Source organism: Psittacula echo, assembly GCF_963264785.1.
Source record: "Psittacula echo genome assembly, chromosome: Z".
In the NCBI taxonomy this organism is placed as follows: domain Eukaryota; kingdom Metazoa; phylum Chordata; class Aves; order Psittaciformes; family Psittacidae; genus Psittacula; species Psittacula echo.
The window spans coordinates 84,361,199-84,378,533 of NC_137742.1; the positions used below are offsets into that span (position 1 = coordinate 84,361,199).

General features: G+C 59.2%; 1 protein-coding gene across 8 annotated transcripts in view; it reads right to left on the reverse strand.

Moving 5' to 3' along the window:
• RIPOR1 (RHO family interacting cell polarization regulator 1) overlaps window positions 1–17,335 on the reverse strand; it is a 33,053-nt gene that overhangs the window by 14,071 nt on the left and 1,647 nt on the right. For 7 of the 8 annotated variants that reach the window (XR_013958822.1, XM_080638573.1, XM_080638575.1 and 4 more), the window contains exon 1: window positions 4,429–4,566. The exons of the other annotated variant lie outside the window; for it this stretch is intronic. Coding sequence is in view for 6 of the 7 variants with exons in the window: in XM_080638573.1 (XP_080494699.1) it covers window positions 4,429–4,447 (19 nt within the window). In the remaining variant the exon portion in view is untranslated. Of the gene's footprint in view, window positions 1–4,428; window positions 4,567–17,335 lie in introns of those variants that run through there. 8 annotated transcript variants of the gene reach the window in all.

Consider the following 17,335-nt stretch of genomic DNA (forward strand, 5'->3'; position numbering starts at 1 on the left):
TAGGGACAGGGCAAGGGGGAATGGCTTTAACCTGACAGAGGGGACACTGAGATGAGATCTTAGGAAGTTCTTCCCTGTGAGGGTGCTGAGGCCCTGGCACAGGTTGCCCAGAGAATCTGTGGCTGCCCCATCCCTGGCAGTGTTCAAGGCCAGGTTGGATGGGGCTTTGAGCAACCTGGTCTAGTGGAAGGTGTCCCTGCCTGTGGCAGGGGGTTGGAACTGGGTGAGCTTTAAGGTCCCCTTCCACACAAAACCAGGCTGTGATTCTGTGATCACAGGGAGCATTGCTGCAGGCCAAAGCCCAAGGCAAGAGCAGGGCGATCGGGGCTCCTCCTGGCCCTGCCACCCCCAGCAATGCCAGCTGGGCACATGGAGGAGTCCAGCCCGCAGGGCTTGACACCAACTCAGTCCCTTTGTCCCTGCCAACCTTCTAAAGCCGAGTTGCAGGCCTGGGAGCCAGGAGCTGACAGGTGTGATCCCACACTGTGCCCAGCAGTCACACACATTGCCAGGGAAGTCCAGGCAGAGTCCTCAGACACACAGCGTCCCAGCTGCCCACTCCAGCGTGGCCAGCAGTGAGCCCCAGCCCTAGCAGCAGAAGGGACCTCACAGGGATGCAGGCACTGCCCTGGATCCCGCTGCTATCTCCATTCCTTCCCCTGGCACAACAGGAATAATCCCAACTCGAACCAGCACAGGCTTGCTCAGCTGCCAGTGGGTACTGCTCCGGTGCTCTGCTACTCAGTGTCCTGCAGCCATGCTGTCACCTCCCTGCACACCAGCCTGGGAGAGGCATTCACAGCATCAGGTATGAGCCAGGGGTCCAGAGTCAAAGCCAATCACCACAAAGAACCTCTATCCCAGCAGAGCCAGGATTCAGCAGATCCATCTGGTTCCCCCTTGGCACTCGAGTCCTAGCACGGCACCAAGGAGCTGCTCGGTATGTACCGCCGCCTTGGTGTTATCCTGGTGCTAGTCCATCTAGTTTCCAGGACAACACTGTCCCAATTAAGCTCATTAGGAGAAGCTGTAATCCCTGGCAGCCAGGCTGACCTGCAGGGCCTGGGCAGATTACCCTCTGCAAGGCTCTTTAATCTGCTCCCCACTGAGCGAGCAAGGCCCGTGGCACCGGTGCTTGCTGCCCCAGATGGGCATTACAGCCAACATCTATAGGGAAAGGAAATCACCCACCACCCCCGAGACCCTGCTCTCCACAAGTGGAGGAGGTCAGAGCTCCTACGGGGTGAGCACAGCCCTGCCAGCCTGTCATCCTTCAATCCATGTCACTGTCTGGGGACACAGAGGGAGCCCACACAGGACAAAAGGATATGACAGCATCACAGGGTATCTCAGGGGGACAAGGATGCTGGAGGAGCTGCAAGGGACCAATGCCCCTGCACAGCTTCACAGGAGAGCCAGAGCAATCCCCAGCCACACACTCAGGCACCTTGGAGGCTGGGTTGTGCTCCAAGGCCTCCGGGGCCCCTGGGCTGGCACAGGGAGCAGTGCCATGAGCCTGCTCACAGGACCCCACTCTCCCCCAAACAACACCCCTCAAACCCAAACAGCAGCCGGTGGATGCAGACCTGAGTCAGCAGCAAGAGATGGCGCAGCCCAGTGCCAGGTCCTGCCAGCACCAGCCCATCTCCACAGCACCCTGCAACCCCAGGTCAGCACTCTGCAGCTCACCCCCTGCATGAGAACCCCGAAGCCCCTTCCAGAAGGAGAACACAGGCAGGCAGGAGCTGGGTGACAGAGGACAGCGCTGCCTGCATGAGGCAGGGCATGCAGGGTGTGGGGTCTCCACTCCTGGCACGCTGGGCTCACAGTGGAGGGAAAAACCCCGGCGTGGTGCATTCCTGACATTACCAAGATAAGAGGCACCTGGTACGGGCAGCACAGTCATCCCCCATGGTAAGCAGAGCCTGGGGCACGCTTGAAAGTGGCTGCTGACCACCACATCTCACCCAGGCTTACCGGGAAGCTGGCACTGGGCACAACACTGGCACACTCATGTCCCTGCCATGTGCTGAGCCCCAAGCACATCCCTCCCTCTCCTGAGAAGGAGCTGCATAGGTCTTGCCCCAAATGTCCAGTCCCTGCTGCCCTCACCACCCTCTGCCCTTAATTAGGACCTTGGTGCTAACACAGCTGCCTCCCGACCAAGCTTTTCACCTTGCCGTGCCTGCGCTGCAATTCCAGGAGTTGGTCTGTCCGTGCGTGCTCAGCCAGCACTGCCTGTGGGCACTGGCCAGGAGGGCAGAGCAGGACCCAGATGTGGGCAGCTGGATGGGCAGCACGGCGCAGGGTGCTGGAGCCCACCCCGGGGCTCCCCAAGCCCGGCTGCTGGCTCCCTCCTCTCTCCTACTCCTGGTTCTCTGGAGATGATTGGGATCCCAAGAATGCTGGTCTGAGCGGTGGAGGGGGCAGTCCGACCGGCTGGGTTGGTCTCAGCTGGTTTCTGTTTCTGACACTCAGACACCAGCCTCAGGTCGCTCTGGCGGGTTTATCAACACTGCCCTGGTCAGAGACGCCCCAGACTGGCTCCCCCTGAGCCCCCGGCCTTAGCCCTGGGACCAGCATCTCCAGTAATGTCACTTACCGGAGGACAACAACGCATGGGGTGGCTAACCCAGCACCCCTGACCCCGGGAAGGGGCACCCACAACCGGCCAGCAGCACTCCAAGGAGGGGCTGGGCTGTTGTTCCCACACTGGTGGCCCTGTGGCCACCTCCCCAGGCACAGTGGGGTAGCAGTGGCCCCAGTGAGGACACGGCACAGCTGCCATGGGGTGGTCCATCCTGCCTGTGGTGTCTGTGTCAAGCTGGGCTCCCACCACCCCACACCAGCAGCATGACCCTTAAGCACACGGTCGGGATGGCCTCAGGAGCCTGTGAACTTGTCCTGTGGCACAGTCCGGCCACCGCATCCATGTTTGCACAGCGGTGTCCCCACCACCCTGACACAGGCCCCTGCCAGCCCCTTCCGGCCCTGGGACAGTGCTTGGCCAGCTCTTGGCGTGGGCTGGAGCGGCTCTTCCCTTCCACCACCTCTCATCCCTCTCCAGCACACAGGACACAAGCACCCAGGGACACACGCCATGGTCACAGAGAGCCTGGGAGCCGCCTTTTCCCTGACCTCCTCACGCTCTGCCTCTCCTCCAGGCAGACATCCCCCAGTGCCGGGTGAGGAAAGGGACTGGGGATTTTTGGGAATGGTATGAGTCAGTGAAGGGAATCCCAGCTCCTTGTTACTCACCCGGGAGAGAAACTCCCGGCCATAAAGTTGCAGCCCCAACCAAAGCAGGGGATGGTGGTCTGGGGGTGGACGGGTGCTGAGGCCATGGCAGCAGAATCCACCCTCACAGCTGTGGGAGGCCACTGGCTCCTTGGGCCAAGTGGGAGGGCAGCAGGAAAGGGAAGGAGCTGCGAATGGGAAGAATTGGAGGAAGTGCTTATTTACCCACGGAGTATCCCTGAGGAAGGGCAGGGCATGGCACAGGCAGACACTTACAGCCGCCTCCCACCCCACCACTCATTCCGTGGGATCCCAGTAACAGTCAGAGCAGTCTGCAAGCCCCAAACTGGGACCCAAGGATGTGGCCACTGCTGGAGCTGGGGGGTTCCCCAGTGCCTTGTTGAGCTCAAGCCCTGTTTTCCAGGACAGCTCCTGAGAACCAACCCAGGACCACCATGGTCCTAGTGAAATGGGTCCCCCACCACCAAAGGCACAGATCAAGCACCCAGCCAGGATCCCAATGGCTTTGGAGGCCCTACTAGATGGGACTGCAGCCTCACACGGAGGGCAAGACCCTGCTCCTGAGTGGGCTGCGACCCGTCTCATAGGTGCTGAGATCATCTGGAAGGATCCTGGGGTTGGCGTAACCTTGCGAAGGTCCCACATGCCACCTTCACCCCTGCCTGCTCATCTCAAGGTGCTCTGCTGGGTACCAGTAGCTTCCCCTCCACAAATTCTACCTGGGCAACTTGGTCCTCATGTATGAAGGCAGTCCCAGGACCGCCCATTCTGCCCAGTTTCCCTGGGAATACCATGCTGGGGATGCTCAACATGGAGCCAGGCTGTTTGTCTTTATTAGCATGTCCACACATAGGACATAGGAGCACTAGGGAGAGAAAACTGATTTGGTACTGTGGCATTGGAGGTGCTTTGCCCAGGCATCCATGGCCCCTCTCCTGCCTTGAGATGCAGAGCCTGGGCCCTACCCTGCCATGGACACCCCTTCACTGCATCCTGCAGTGACAACTGTGTCCCTTGCAGGTGGCGGGTACCCACATCCTTGGTGCCCCTGGCTGGGAGAACTCTCCTCCTGGGGGAAGCCGGTCACCCTAAAAAGCCGCCCCCCCCAAGCCCAGCTGTGTCACAACCGGGGGTCCCCAGGTGCCCCGCGCTTGCTAGGAAGCTCCGTACCTTTGGGTTTGCCATTCATAGCGGGCTGCGGCAGCAGGTCCCTCTCGGACTGGGGTCAGCGTCCCGGCCTGCGTCTCTCTCATGCCGTCCGTCCGTCCATCCGCCCGTGTGCGGGACCGCCCTGGGCTGTCTCCTCCCACACTTCCCCTGCCCAATGGCTGACATCACTGCCAAGCGCCGTAACTCCAGACGGGAATCAGGGATGGGAGGACAGAGGACGGGAAGGATGGAGGGATGTTTGCCTGTCCGCCTTGGAGGGAGGGGGCTCCACTGGCACTGGCTGCTCCAGAAAAGTGGCACCCCTTGGTTCCCCATCCATCCCTTCCCACCGCCCCACTGGGGAAACTGAGGCACGGGGGCAAGGCTGGGGAGCACCCTGTAGGTCACTGCGGTGCAAACTTCCCCCCAGCCCCTCTCCAGGTTGCTTTAAAGCAGAGTGAAGAGCAGGGCTGCTGTCAGACCCCGGGATGGGAAGATACAAGCCTGCCAATGCTCAACGGCATTGCATCCCCCTGGCATGCCAATGGGAACCCTGCAACACTGGGAAAAGGGTTTCCTTGCTCAGATGTCCCCAGTTTGTGTCATCAGGGTCTCCAAAGCCTTGGAGGGGCTGGCTTCAGCCAGGGCTTTCTCGCAGGGCTCTTCAAAATGCTGAGTGCCATTCCCACAAGGATGTTACACTCCCCAGGGGGTGCAGCTCACATGAGGCAGCATGGCAAAGCCACCTGCCCTCCATGCCAATTCATCAGCACCTCCCAGCCCCACAGCTCCCTGTTTAGGGCACAGAGATGCCCTAAACAACCAGGGGACTTTGTGGCACAGATGTCACCGCCCTCCAACGCTATCGGTCCCCGCACAGGTCCCAGTCCTGGGGTACCCAGGCCTGGCACCCCCTCCAGCTCAGATGCAGGAGGCTGAAGCAGCCAACTCCATGCAAGCTGGAACCAGCTGCCGTCACCACGTCACTGGAGCAGGAAGAGCCACCTCCCTCCATGCTCCTTTCCTGTTTGCTGCTGCTTTTAGAGCGAGGTCAGGCCAGGTTCAGGAGGAAAAGCACTGCGGCAGAGGCTTGGAGGTGCTCACAGAGATGGGGTGCTCCCAGACACAGTTACCCCCCTGCCTAGAGGGTGAAACAGCCGTGCCGCTGCTCCTCCAGCCCAGAGCTGGTTCACTCCTCACTGGTCCGTGTAAAGGATGGGCCCAGCACACTGCAGGGGAGGAGTTGTGGCTGGGGTCCCTTGTAGGGTGACATGGCTTTCCTGCCATGGGCACCCATGCATAGCCAGCCACAGTCAGGCTTGCCACCTGACACCACACCAGTGGTGTTCCCAGGACACCCTCTCTCCTGGTGCCTGGGTGGTGCCTCAGTAGGTGCCCACATGGGTGCACAGCACCAGCCTCGTTGGGAAAGCACTGGGGAAGAGCTGGTGAGCAGCATCCAAGGAAAAAACATCCCAGCACTGGCAAATGGCGGCATCTAGTCACCCACCTGCCTGCAGCCTCCATGCCAGTATCATAGAATCACAGACCAGTTTGGGTTGGAAGGGACCATAAAGTTCCAACCCCGTGCCACGGGCAGGGACTCCTTCCACTAGATCAGGCTGCTTCAAGGCCTGCCCAAGCTGGACTGTGTGTCATGGAGGGGAGCCAGAAGCCCAGCACACTGCAAAGCATGTTGTGGGGGAGGACCCATCTCCACCCCAGCCTTCAAGAACTTACATGAAGACCATGTCTCCTCCCTTGCCTGGTCAGGATGCATTCCCCTGCCTCTCTCCACCGATGGGAAGACTCCCAACCCAGTGGCTGCCATGGGCAGGGAATCACCACCCGGTTTTCCACCTCTTGCTGCTTCTCCCATGGAAAAACATTGCTCCTGGCACTGACCAGCCTTCTGCAAAACCTCTGCCGCAGCGTCAGCCCATGCCAGCTCATTTGTTCTCATTAAAGGTTAACAAGAAAGCCCCGCTAAAGCTGCCAGAGCCACAGCAGAGCTGTTCCTCGGTGCCACGAAGGGATGTCCAGGCTTCCCTACCAGAGGGGAGGCAGCTCAGGGGGACTGCCTCTCCATAGCCCTGCCTGCAGCCCCAGTGCAGGCAGTGCAGGCAAGCTGCATGGCACAGCACCATCATGGGCATCACCCATGGGGAGACCACCAGGAGCAGGCAGGAGGTGAGGGTTGTGTATTCAAAAGGTACAGAGTGCTGGAGGAGGACATGGGTATGTAGCACTCCGAAGCACCCTGCAGGGCCCTTGACTGGGACACCCTGCCAAGGGAGGACACAGGAAGGGCACGAGCTGTGACAGCATTGCCAGGGCCTGGGCAGTAATCAAGTTAAATGAATATCCGTGGCCTGGCTGGAGACAGGGAATGGATGAAGGGAAGGGGACAACTGGGTGCCAGTCACTCTCTCAGCTGAGAGGACTTCTCTGGATGGTCACCACCTCTGGTGGCTGCCTCCACCTGTCCCATGCAGCAGAGATGTGGGTATAACACCCCAAGCACACATTTTTTATGGTGTCCATGTCATGCCCTCCTCTCACCAGGCCTGGGGCGCTGCCCCAAGCATCCCAACCATGACAGCGGAACATGCAAACAAAAACCTCCATGGGCAGCCATGCTTGGATATGCATGTTCCAGCCATGCAGAAGGAATATCCAGGCACCCCAGGAGGACATTCCCACTTCTCTGCCCTCGCTGGGGTTCAGGACTTGTGTCTCTGAGACCCCACATCCTGCCAGCACTGAGTTGTGGGTAGGTTCCCCAACACCTCCCTGGTGGCCCCAGGACCACCAGCATCAAGGCTGTGCTCACCCACACCGGGGAGAAGCCACCACCTGCCCCAGGAGTACACTGCCCTGATGGCACCAGCACCAAAGACCAAGGTGATCTGGAAGCTAATTCAGGCTGTTCATGGACATGCACAACACACACATGCATGTGTGACTGGGAATGTCACTGCAGCTGGGAATGTGGCATGGTGGGGCACAGGCAGCCTCAGCAGGTGCGCAGTGGGCAGGAGTCACTGTTGGCCAAAAGTGGCTGGGGAGGTGAGTGCCAGCACATGGGCATCAGGCTGGTGAGGGGCCAAAGACCTCTTGGCCAAGGCAGAGACCTAGGAGAGGGCACAAGGTGACAATTCTGTCAAGAGGGCAGAATCCCAGACTGGTTTGGGTTGGAAGGGACCTTAAAGCTCCAGTTCCAACCCCTGCCACAGACAGGGACACCTTCCACTAGACCAGGTTGCCCAGACCCATGCGCAGCCTGGCCTGGGATGTCTCCAGAGATGAGGCATCCACCACCTCTCTGGGCGACCTGGGTCAGTGTTTTACCACCCCAAATGTACAAAATTTCTGCCTCACCTCCAGCCTGAATCTCCCTCTATCAGTTTAACCTGTCATCCTCATCCTGTCGCAACAGGCCCTGCTATAATGTCTCCCCTGAAAAAGACCTACCCGCCGTGGCTTGAAGGAGAACCACTGTGAATGACTAAGTGACTTGTGGCCAGGCAAGAGCCATTCATGGTCTGGGAAAGCCAGGTCCTAGAGCTGCAGTTGTTCATCCTGCACCACAGGGCTGCAGCTGACCTCTCTGACTTTAATTTTTGCAGAAACCAGCAAAGCAGCTCCAAAACCCCCCAGCAGCCCAATGCCGTAGATCCTGTGTGGAGTTCTATCCACAGGGTTGATGCCCCGAGGGCTGGAGAAGGACCAGCCCTTGTGCCAAGTCAGGTTCAATCCCAAGGCAGCTGGCAGCATCCCTTGCCATCCAGGCACCGGGGCCGCAGCAGCCTCCAGCCCTCCCCCCTCATAGCGTCCCCACACGGCAGCAGAAATAGAAGCAATATAAATGGCAGCCCTATAAATAACCCCAAGCACGAGGCAGTGAGCTCGTCCCAGCCCTGCAATGGCCTCAACCCACGCTGAGCCGGGCCTTGGGCTGCCTGTGCTGTTCCCTGGGGACCCCAAACACCAGCTCCCTGCACATGATGGGTCTGCCAGGTCCTGTCCTTTAAGTCAGAACCATGGCAGGAGCGCCAGTGCCCACCTAGCCATGGCCTCTTGTGCAGGCTGGAGCCCAGCGTGGTGGCATCCCTGGGAGATGTCTCTGTGCCACTGCTCAGCTCTTCTTGGGGTAGCAGCAGGCACTGGAAGATGCTTGACTCAGGCACCTCACAGCAACCCGGACTACAAAGCTCCTGAGTGCTGGCCAGGAGCCTCAGGCAGGGTCTGGGAACAGATACCCCCACCCTGACCACTGTCCCTGCTGCAGATTAACAGTTATCCCCCCGGTTGCAGCCTAACACCTGCCTCATTGTTGCCCATCCCAGCACCCCCGTCCCTGCCCTGCCCATGGCTGCCACATTCCCACTTTAGCCCCATCATGTTGTGTCCTCCTTCGGAGCTCACCTGCCACCCTGCCAGCTCCCACCACGGCTCCGGGGGGCTGTGGTGATGCACTGGGGACCTCCACCCACCGAGAACCGGCAACGTGGCTGCCCACCAGCCCTGCAGTGCCTGATTTTGCGTGGCGCCATAGCCTGACGCCTCAGCCCTGCTTGGGTACACAGCAAGGCTGCTCTTCAGTTGCCAGCCAGGAGCTAGGTCCTTGGCCAACACAGGGTTTATAGGAAGGCCACGTTTTCCCAGCGGCTCCTGTAGTCTCCTTTGGGAATCTGTCAAAGCTAAACCCTGCTGAGGCTGTTTGCAAGCCCTGGGATAGCCGGAGGTGCAGCAGGGAAGGAGTTAATGGTGTGAGGCCTTCCCAAGCACTTCTTGGCAGGCTGGGGAGGGCTGGGAGATAGGAGGATCGGGCCAGCAACAAAGCGAGATCTGTCTCATTAATTCCTCTGAGCATTCCTCTCTATGTCACCCAGGAGGAGGAGGCAGCATGCAGCTGACATGGAGCACCCAGGTCCCTCAGGAGACCGCCACCCCGGGGTCCTGTCACTCCGCAGGGGCGATGGGGGGGAGATGCCTGCAGCCTCTCCCCCGCGACTTATGGCTCTGGCGTCTGGCAGACGCTCGGGCACGGCCCTACATGGACACGGGCAGCTTCCCCCCTGCCCAGCATTCCGGAGCATACGAGGAGGGCAGGGCACGGCTCCTCTGCAAACAACCGGCCCCGTCCCAAACCCATGAGCAAAGCAGTGCCCCCCGGACAGGGGCCAGGGGCGACACGGGGTGACACTGGGCGTGGAATTGGGGGACGCTGGGTGGGGGACGCTAGCCCCGATATCCCGGTTCCTTCTCCGGGTGCCTCCGGGTCCTGCCGCAGGGTGCGGAGCTGCCCTTGAAGCCTCAGGACGACAGGTCGGAGCAGCGGAAAGCCTTGGCCACGTTCCTGTCCCCACTCGCCCGCTGTCACCGAGCTGTGGGTGCGCACCCGGGGCTGGTGGCAGGCGGCGGCGGTGGCAGGCGACGACGTGGTTCCCCCACCCCCGGGGTGTAACCCCGCTAAAGCAACTAGCCTCGCTCCCCACTGACCCCCGTGTGACCGGTGTCCCCCACGAGGCGCGGAGGTGCGGGTGTCACTCACATGTCCCAGGAGAGGCGGGGGACGAGGCGCGGGGCGAGAGCGGTCCTGGCTCGGTGCATCCCCTTTGTTCCACTCCCATGGACGGGGAACAAGCGGGGAGTTCGTGCAGGCTCTTGGCAGCGCCCACCCCGGCTCTCTCCATGGAAACGCAGGAGCCATGTGATTTCGGCAGGAAACCACGGCGCAGCCAGCGCCAACAGCGGCTGCATGGCCAGGAGCGCCTCCCTCCCGAGGAGACACGGCCGATACTGCCATTGACGACATCGACATCGCCGATATCGATATCGCCGACATCGACATCGCCGACACCGCCATTGCTGATACTGCCATTGCTGACATCGCCACCGCCATGGCCATGCAGGGGTCCCGTCCCCTCCAGCCCAGCCCGCCGCTCTGTCCTTACCCCCCCCAGGGGTCCACCAACCCCACCGCATGCCGTTGCCAGCGAGAACCCTCTTTGCAATGGGAAGTGGGACTCGGGTGCTTGCCCTCCTGTCACGAAAGCAATGGCTGGAGCGCCACCACCACCCCTCCCACCGCAGCCTCCCAGGCTCCAGTTCTCCCTGAAAGACTCCGGGCAGCTTGCATAGCCCTCTGACAGGGAAACGGCAGTGAAGTGACAGGACCAAGGCTGTCCAGTGGCAGAGGCAGAAGCAGCCCCCAAGCATCCTTTCTCCCATCTCTGCAGTACCCAGCGCCCCACACTGCTTCCCTCTCACTTCCCAACCCTGACTGTAGAAAGCAGGAGCTGTGCTAAGTACTCTGTTGAGCAGCAGGTCCACCCTGGGAGAATAAAGCACAGGCACCAATCCATGTTTCTCATTCCCATCAGCCACCAGCCACCATAGGGAAAAAGCAGAGGAGCGCTTCCAGCATCCACAGCTAAGGGACTGAGATGAGCAGACACCCCTACAGATGCTATGGTTACACAGTGCTTCCTTATGGACCATCATGGCTTCTGTGGGTCAGCGGATCAGACCCCATCCTGCCAGACCAGGTCATAAATCCTGACACCTCTGAGCATCCCTGGAGGTGGAAGGGAGGGAGGAAGCCACCCTTCCCCAGCACCATGCCTGTTAGGGGGATGCACCATGCCCCTCTCCTTTCTTCCAAGCTCATCTTTCTCCCAGATCTGTCCTAGATCATACAGAATCAACCCAGTTTTAAATAGGACCGATGCTTTTGCAGCCCCAGTGAGACATCCTCCACACAAGGACAGGACAACACAGTGCTCCAGCCAGCCCTGTGGTGCAAAAGCACTAATTAGATCATCACCAGGTCTCAGAGCTCAGTAGAGTAGGGCAATATCAGTGATGAGGAAATCATTGCACCACTGTTGCTCTCCTGAGGCCACACCAAGGAGCAGAATGCTGCTGCCAAGGACACCCGGCGAGAACCAGAGTGTCTCAGCTTCTGGCCTCGTTACAGGGAAGGAGAAGTGATACAAAGGTGGGAGAGAGGACATCAGGTCCTGTGGCCACCAAGCAAAGCCAAACCAAAGGGCCAACACAGACAGGCAGAGAGGGATCCATCAAGCCAGCTGGTCCCAGTGCCACATGGTCCCTGTCCCATCAGGATGACCTGCTACATGCCTGGAGTGGTTAGCACCACTGAGCCGTGCTTGATCCAATGTCCCATGTGGATCAAGGTGGGCTGGATCCCATCCACACCCTGTGGATGGTGTCACCACCTTGCTCACCCCCAAAGCTCTCCAAGGGCAGCCAGGTCATGCTGCACGGTCAGAGGAAACCTCATCTAGTAACACCACTGGACAGGTTGTGTATGGTCAAAGTCCAAGTAGAAGTGCTGTGCTGAGCTCTTGGGCCTTGCCCCATGAAGGTGTTCTGCCAACATCCCTGCAGGGCTTCCACTGAGAGAACAGGGAGGAAGCTGGTCCCATGCAGCACTCAAAGGAAGCTCTTGGTGAACAGAGTTGCTTGAGTCACCCTCACCCAGTCCTTGCAGCAATACCAAGGGTCAGCACTTGGGCCCACCAACACAACATCTCTGCAGGGTCACTGCCAACCTGCCACCACACCACCAAGGTGACCATGGGGACCGCAAAGCGGACCCACCCACCCACCCTGCTCTGCACATGTGCATCCCATCCTCCTTGTGCCCCCAGCCTGCAGGTGAATGGCTGCCCAGTGCCCACCACAGCTTGTCTGGGCTCACCCTTCACAACTGAAGACACCAAGCTGACTGTACTTGCTCCCTCACAGCAAGGTGGATCTTCAGATACTGAGCATTTAGGATGGAATGGAATCCCAGAATGGTTTGGGTTGGAAGGGACCTTAAAGCTCATCCAGTTCCAACCCCCTGCCACAGGCAGGGACACCTTCCACTAGAGCAGGTTGCTTCAAGCTCCGTCCAACCTGGCCTTGAACACTGCCAGGGATGAGGCAGCCACAGCTTCTCTGGGCAACCTGTGCCAGGGCCTCAGCACCCTCACAGAGAAGAACTTCTGCCTTTTATCTAACCTGAACTTTCCCTGTTTCAGTTTAAACCCATCAACCCTTTGTCCTATTGCTACATTTCCTGATGAAGAGTCCCTCTCCAGCATCCTTGTAGGCCCCCCTTCAGATACCAGAAGGCTGCTATGAGGTCTCCACGCAGCCTTCTCTTCTCCAGGCTGAACAGCCCCAACTTTCTCAGCTTGTCTCCATGTGTGAGCTGCTCTAGCCCCTCATCATCCTTGTGGCCTCTTCTGCACTTGCTCCAGCAGCTCCATGTACTTCTTAGGTTGGGGACACCAGAACTGTACACGGTACTCCAGTAGAATGGAACAGGATAGCATGGCATGGCATGGCATGATGTAGCATAGCATAACATAGCATATTTCTGGTTGGAAGGGACCTTCAACAGTCTTGCCCAATTGCCTGACCACTTCAGGGGTGAGCAAAAGTTAAAGCATGTTATTAAGGACTTTGTCCAATGCCCCTTCAATACTGACAGGCTTAGGCCACCAACCACCTCTCCAGGAAGCCTGTGCCAGGGTTTGAACACCCTCTTGGTAAAGGTCTGGCATGCCTGGAACTGGTCTGAGCCACCCCACCACTATTCAAGGTAAAACAGCATTCCCAGCTGCCAGTGGGATGGGGAGCAGCTCCATCCCTGTGCCGCCCTCAGTAGGGGGGACCACAGAGAGGCTGGGGCTGCCTGCAGCTCTCCTCCCCTCAGCCACTGCCTGCCTGCCCTGCCAGACTGGGAACGTTGAGCTACCACCAGTGCCAAGGCTAGGGCTGGCACACTGCATGGGCTATTCCTGGTCACTGGGAGCTTGCCGGGCACAGGCCAGCTTTGCAAACAAAAGCAAGGACAGGCTTGACACCCTGCAGCACCCTCAGCCTGCCTGCTCCCCAGAGTGTCCTCCTGGGAAGGGTTAACCTTCCAGCATGGGTACTGACACTCTTGGAACACAGTCACCAGAGGAGGCTTCCCGGGAGTCCCTGCCCATGCTGGGAAGCTGGGTGCTGGTGCAGGCTGCAGCTCCGGTGCACAAGGGCTCCCTGTCTGAGCACCGTCTGGCATCACCCAGCACCTCGCTGGAGTCTGGTGACCCAGCAGCACTCAGAGCACATTCCCCGCTCCCTGCCAGCTGCCTGCTGTGATGCAGAGGAAGGCCTGAGCCATCAGCACAGCCCCGCACTAAGGGTCTCTGACCAATTTGCTCTTCTCATTGCTGGCTAGGCCTGGAGCCACGTCTTCCTCTCGCCTCTCCCCGGAGGGCAGGAGGCCAGCCCTTGGCTGCAGGCCTGCCTCGCTCCACAGCTGCCCTGGCGCTGCTGCGTGCTCAGCATTCCTGCTCAGCGCTGGAGCAAGGCAGCAAGTTCAGGCCAGAGCTTCCAGCCTTGCGTCAGGACAGCCACATGTGTGCTGGGCACACTCAGAGCATGAATGTCATCCCCATGGGCCTCAGCTCAGCGGAGCCTGGAGTTGAACATCCGGCATCCCCGCAATGGGCTCCTCAACCCTCCGGCTGTGTGATTTTGGGGAACACAGCCTGGGAAAAGCTAAGGGAGCCAGGTGGTGCAGTGTCAGCAATGTGAGCCATGGCTCCAGCTGACTCACCAGGGCACAGCCATGCTCAGAAGCTGGCGGCAGCAGGGAAAGGCTGTGCCAGCAGGTCCGGTCCTCTGAGCTCTGCTGTAAAGCCTTCCCTAGTGTTCTTGGAGCCAGCTCGCAGCATCAGCGGGCTGGGACACGGCCCTGGCCCAGCCCATCCCTCTCCATGGGGCAGAGCTTCCTATCCCAGCACTTTGCCTGCCCATGGGGCTGGGCCAAAGGAGGTGAGGACATCCTTGGAGGGATCACATGAAGTGACAAGAGGTGCCAGTCAGCTTGCCCAGACTCTGGCCAGCAAGCAGACAACCAACTCAGGGCTTAGTAGCAAAGCCAGAACGTCCAGATTGCGACTGCAGCAGATGCAGTCCCAAAGCAGGCCAAGGAGGGCAAGGAGCTGCAGAAAGGCACCATGGGCTAGTCCACGCTCTCCAGCCACCAGCCTGCTGTCCCCTCTCCAAACTCCCTTCTCCACTCTGGCCCTGTGGCAGGCAGCCTGTCCAGCCCCTTCTCCAGCTCAGCCTAGGGGCTGGGTGTCCTCTAGGACCACCTTACCTCCCATGAGCTGGCAGCCATCCCCACCTCAGCACAGGAGAAGCCATCTCATGCACACCCTGGAGGAATCACTCCACAAGCATTCATGACTCACAAGATTCCCTTGGGGACTGTCCGGACATGGAGCAGGAAAGCTGAGGTCATGCACAAGCCCAGCAACCAGCCCAGCTCAGCACACACATGGCAGGGAGGTGACACGGCCAGACCATGGCATCACTGAGGATTCCGCACCAGCCATGGGGTTGGCATTCCTTGCCCCAAAGCTGGCCCAGGCCAGGCATGCCAGTGCCATAGGGGATGCAAGAGAAGAAGGCAATTTGGAACACAGGTTGCTTTGGCAGAGCTGTTTGCAAATACATGCAGACATGGTGCTCCCTGAGCAGCGCAGGGGTCTCCATGTGTACCCTGATCTGCTCTGTGGTGGTCTCAGGCCACCACCGAGGTGAGGCCCCCATCCCCTCATGAGCAGCACTCACTGCACCCAAAAGCAGAGCTGATCCATGCAGGGGTAGCCAGGGGACATCTGCGTTGGTCTGGAGTGCGAAAGCACTCCCTGCAGCAAGCACCAGCCTGCAGCTAAGGATCCGTCCCCTCCAAACAAAACAACAAAGGAAATGCTAGGCTGGGGATTAAGGAAACTAAACCGGCTGCACAGGGTAAGCAAGGATAGGAAGTGGCTGTAATCAGCTCCTCTCCCCGCTGGCTTGCAGCTCTTCCAGCCCGCATCCTGCAGCAAGGCACATATAAACCCAAGGGGAAATAATGTGCTGGAGGGCACATCAGCCAGCCAGGAGGCCTTCTGTCCCTGCTCATGGGATGGGAACTGGTTGAGCTTCCATGCTCTGAGCCTGGCCCTTCCATGCTCAGTACATCCCTGCAGAAAAGAAGGTGCAGGGAGACCTCCTGACACCACAAGCTGCACTCTGCTCCTGAAGCTGGCACCACAAAATGGCTTCTCAGGAGCTTTGCCCTCATCTTGTACCTCTTCTGCCTATCCTGAGCTGCTGGTCCAAACTGGTACCTGCTGGGAAGCGTGTCTGTGGAGGAAAGCAGTGGCAGCCAAACAGGCAGACATGGGGTAAATTTGGTTCCTAAAAGACACCGGTGGGATAGGGGTAGCAGGGGGAGGACATGCCGATAGCACAAATCCTGCCACATCCTCCCCTGAGCTTTAGGATGAGACAGGAGCTCCCCTCATACGCCTCTATACCTCATACACCATCTAACATGGATGCCACTAGCCTCAGGCCATGGCTCCAGCCGCTATCTCCTGTACCTGTCACATGCCCTGGTGCTGGGGCCAGCTCTGTTGACATGTGCAAGCCCCATCTACTGCTGGCTTGAGTCAGGGCTTCCCTCTGATACCAGCATCGTTTGCTGACCCACCACCCTGCACAGAGCAGGGGGATCCAGGCTGAGGAAAGCCAGGGAAGGGCTCACACAGCCTCACACAGAATGTGAAGTTCTGAGCTTCCCATCCCACTCAGAGCCATCTGCAGCAGCACAGGAAGGCTGGAGCACGCTGCCAGGAAGCTCTCCCTGGCTCAGCTCCACCAGGCTTCCTTCCTCTCTACCCTACAGGCACGTCATGGCTCAGTGCGGGCGGGGTCAAGCCCTAAGCAAGCCCCCAGCCCCCTCCAGAGGGTCTAGCATGGATAGGATGGCCATGGCGCTGCTGAGGAATGCCAATGTCTCCATGTCTTGGGGTGCTGGGGTATCCCCTGGGGTGATAGCTCACAGGAGAATGGGGTGCCCTGGGTTTTGGACCACCAGGGAGAGATGCTGGAGCTTGAAGGAGAAGCCAGCCCTCTTTCTGGCTGTGCATCACCCAGAGATGCTGAGCTGGTGCTGGACTCTAAGGGTGGGGAGACGGATGCCAGCCACATGCCATCACCCAGCCCATGCACAGCAGTTTCCTCAGTGGGAACCAGTGGTCTGCCTCCTCAAGAGGGTCTCTAGCTGAGCCACAATGGTGACAGCACCCCTGGTTCTTCTCCAGTGGGGACCACAGACATTCCCAGGTACCCCAGCCACATCCAGCTCCCCCTGCTCTTCCATTGCTCCAGCTGTTGCTTTCTGCTCCTTCTTTCCCAGAGACAGAAGAGCTCCTCCTCTCTGGAAAGAGGTTATTTTCCCTTTGCTTCCAGCTTTCCCAGGGTGGGAAAAGAGCCTCCAGGCTCCTTGTTGGATCCTTTTTGGATGCTCATCTGCATCCCCCTCCCAGGGCTGCAAGCGGGCTGGCTCTCTGTGAGCATGGTGACAAGTGTGTTGGAGCCGTTGGGAAGGAGTGATGTTCCCGGACAGCATGCAGCCCTGACAGCACTGGCTCTGCTTTAAAGGGTAACTTTATCCTGGAATAACAAACAAGAGGAGCCAAGTTCCTCCCCAGCTTCACTTCCCTGGCTCCAAGGAGAGCGACATGGGGCAGAGAACTCATCAAAATGAGCTTGGATCCTTGTTCTTACCATCAGTGGGTTTCAGTCCACTCCCTAGAGCCAACAACAGGGAAGGACGCTCCAGGGAAGCAGGGCTGGGAGCTGAGTGACATCCTGGCCATGCCACTCAGCATGGCAAGCAAAGGCTGGGACACAAACCATGTATAGCTGCAGAGGATGGGATGGGAACCTGGGGTCTCCAGGGACATCCCTGAAGTCTCTGTGCCATTCACTGCATTTCATAGATGCATTTGGGTGCTGATATGCTGTGGACCGATGGGACAACCCCTCTGGTGTGCTTCACCCCCTCCACCATCCC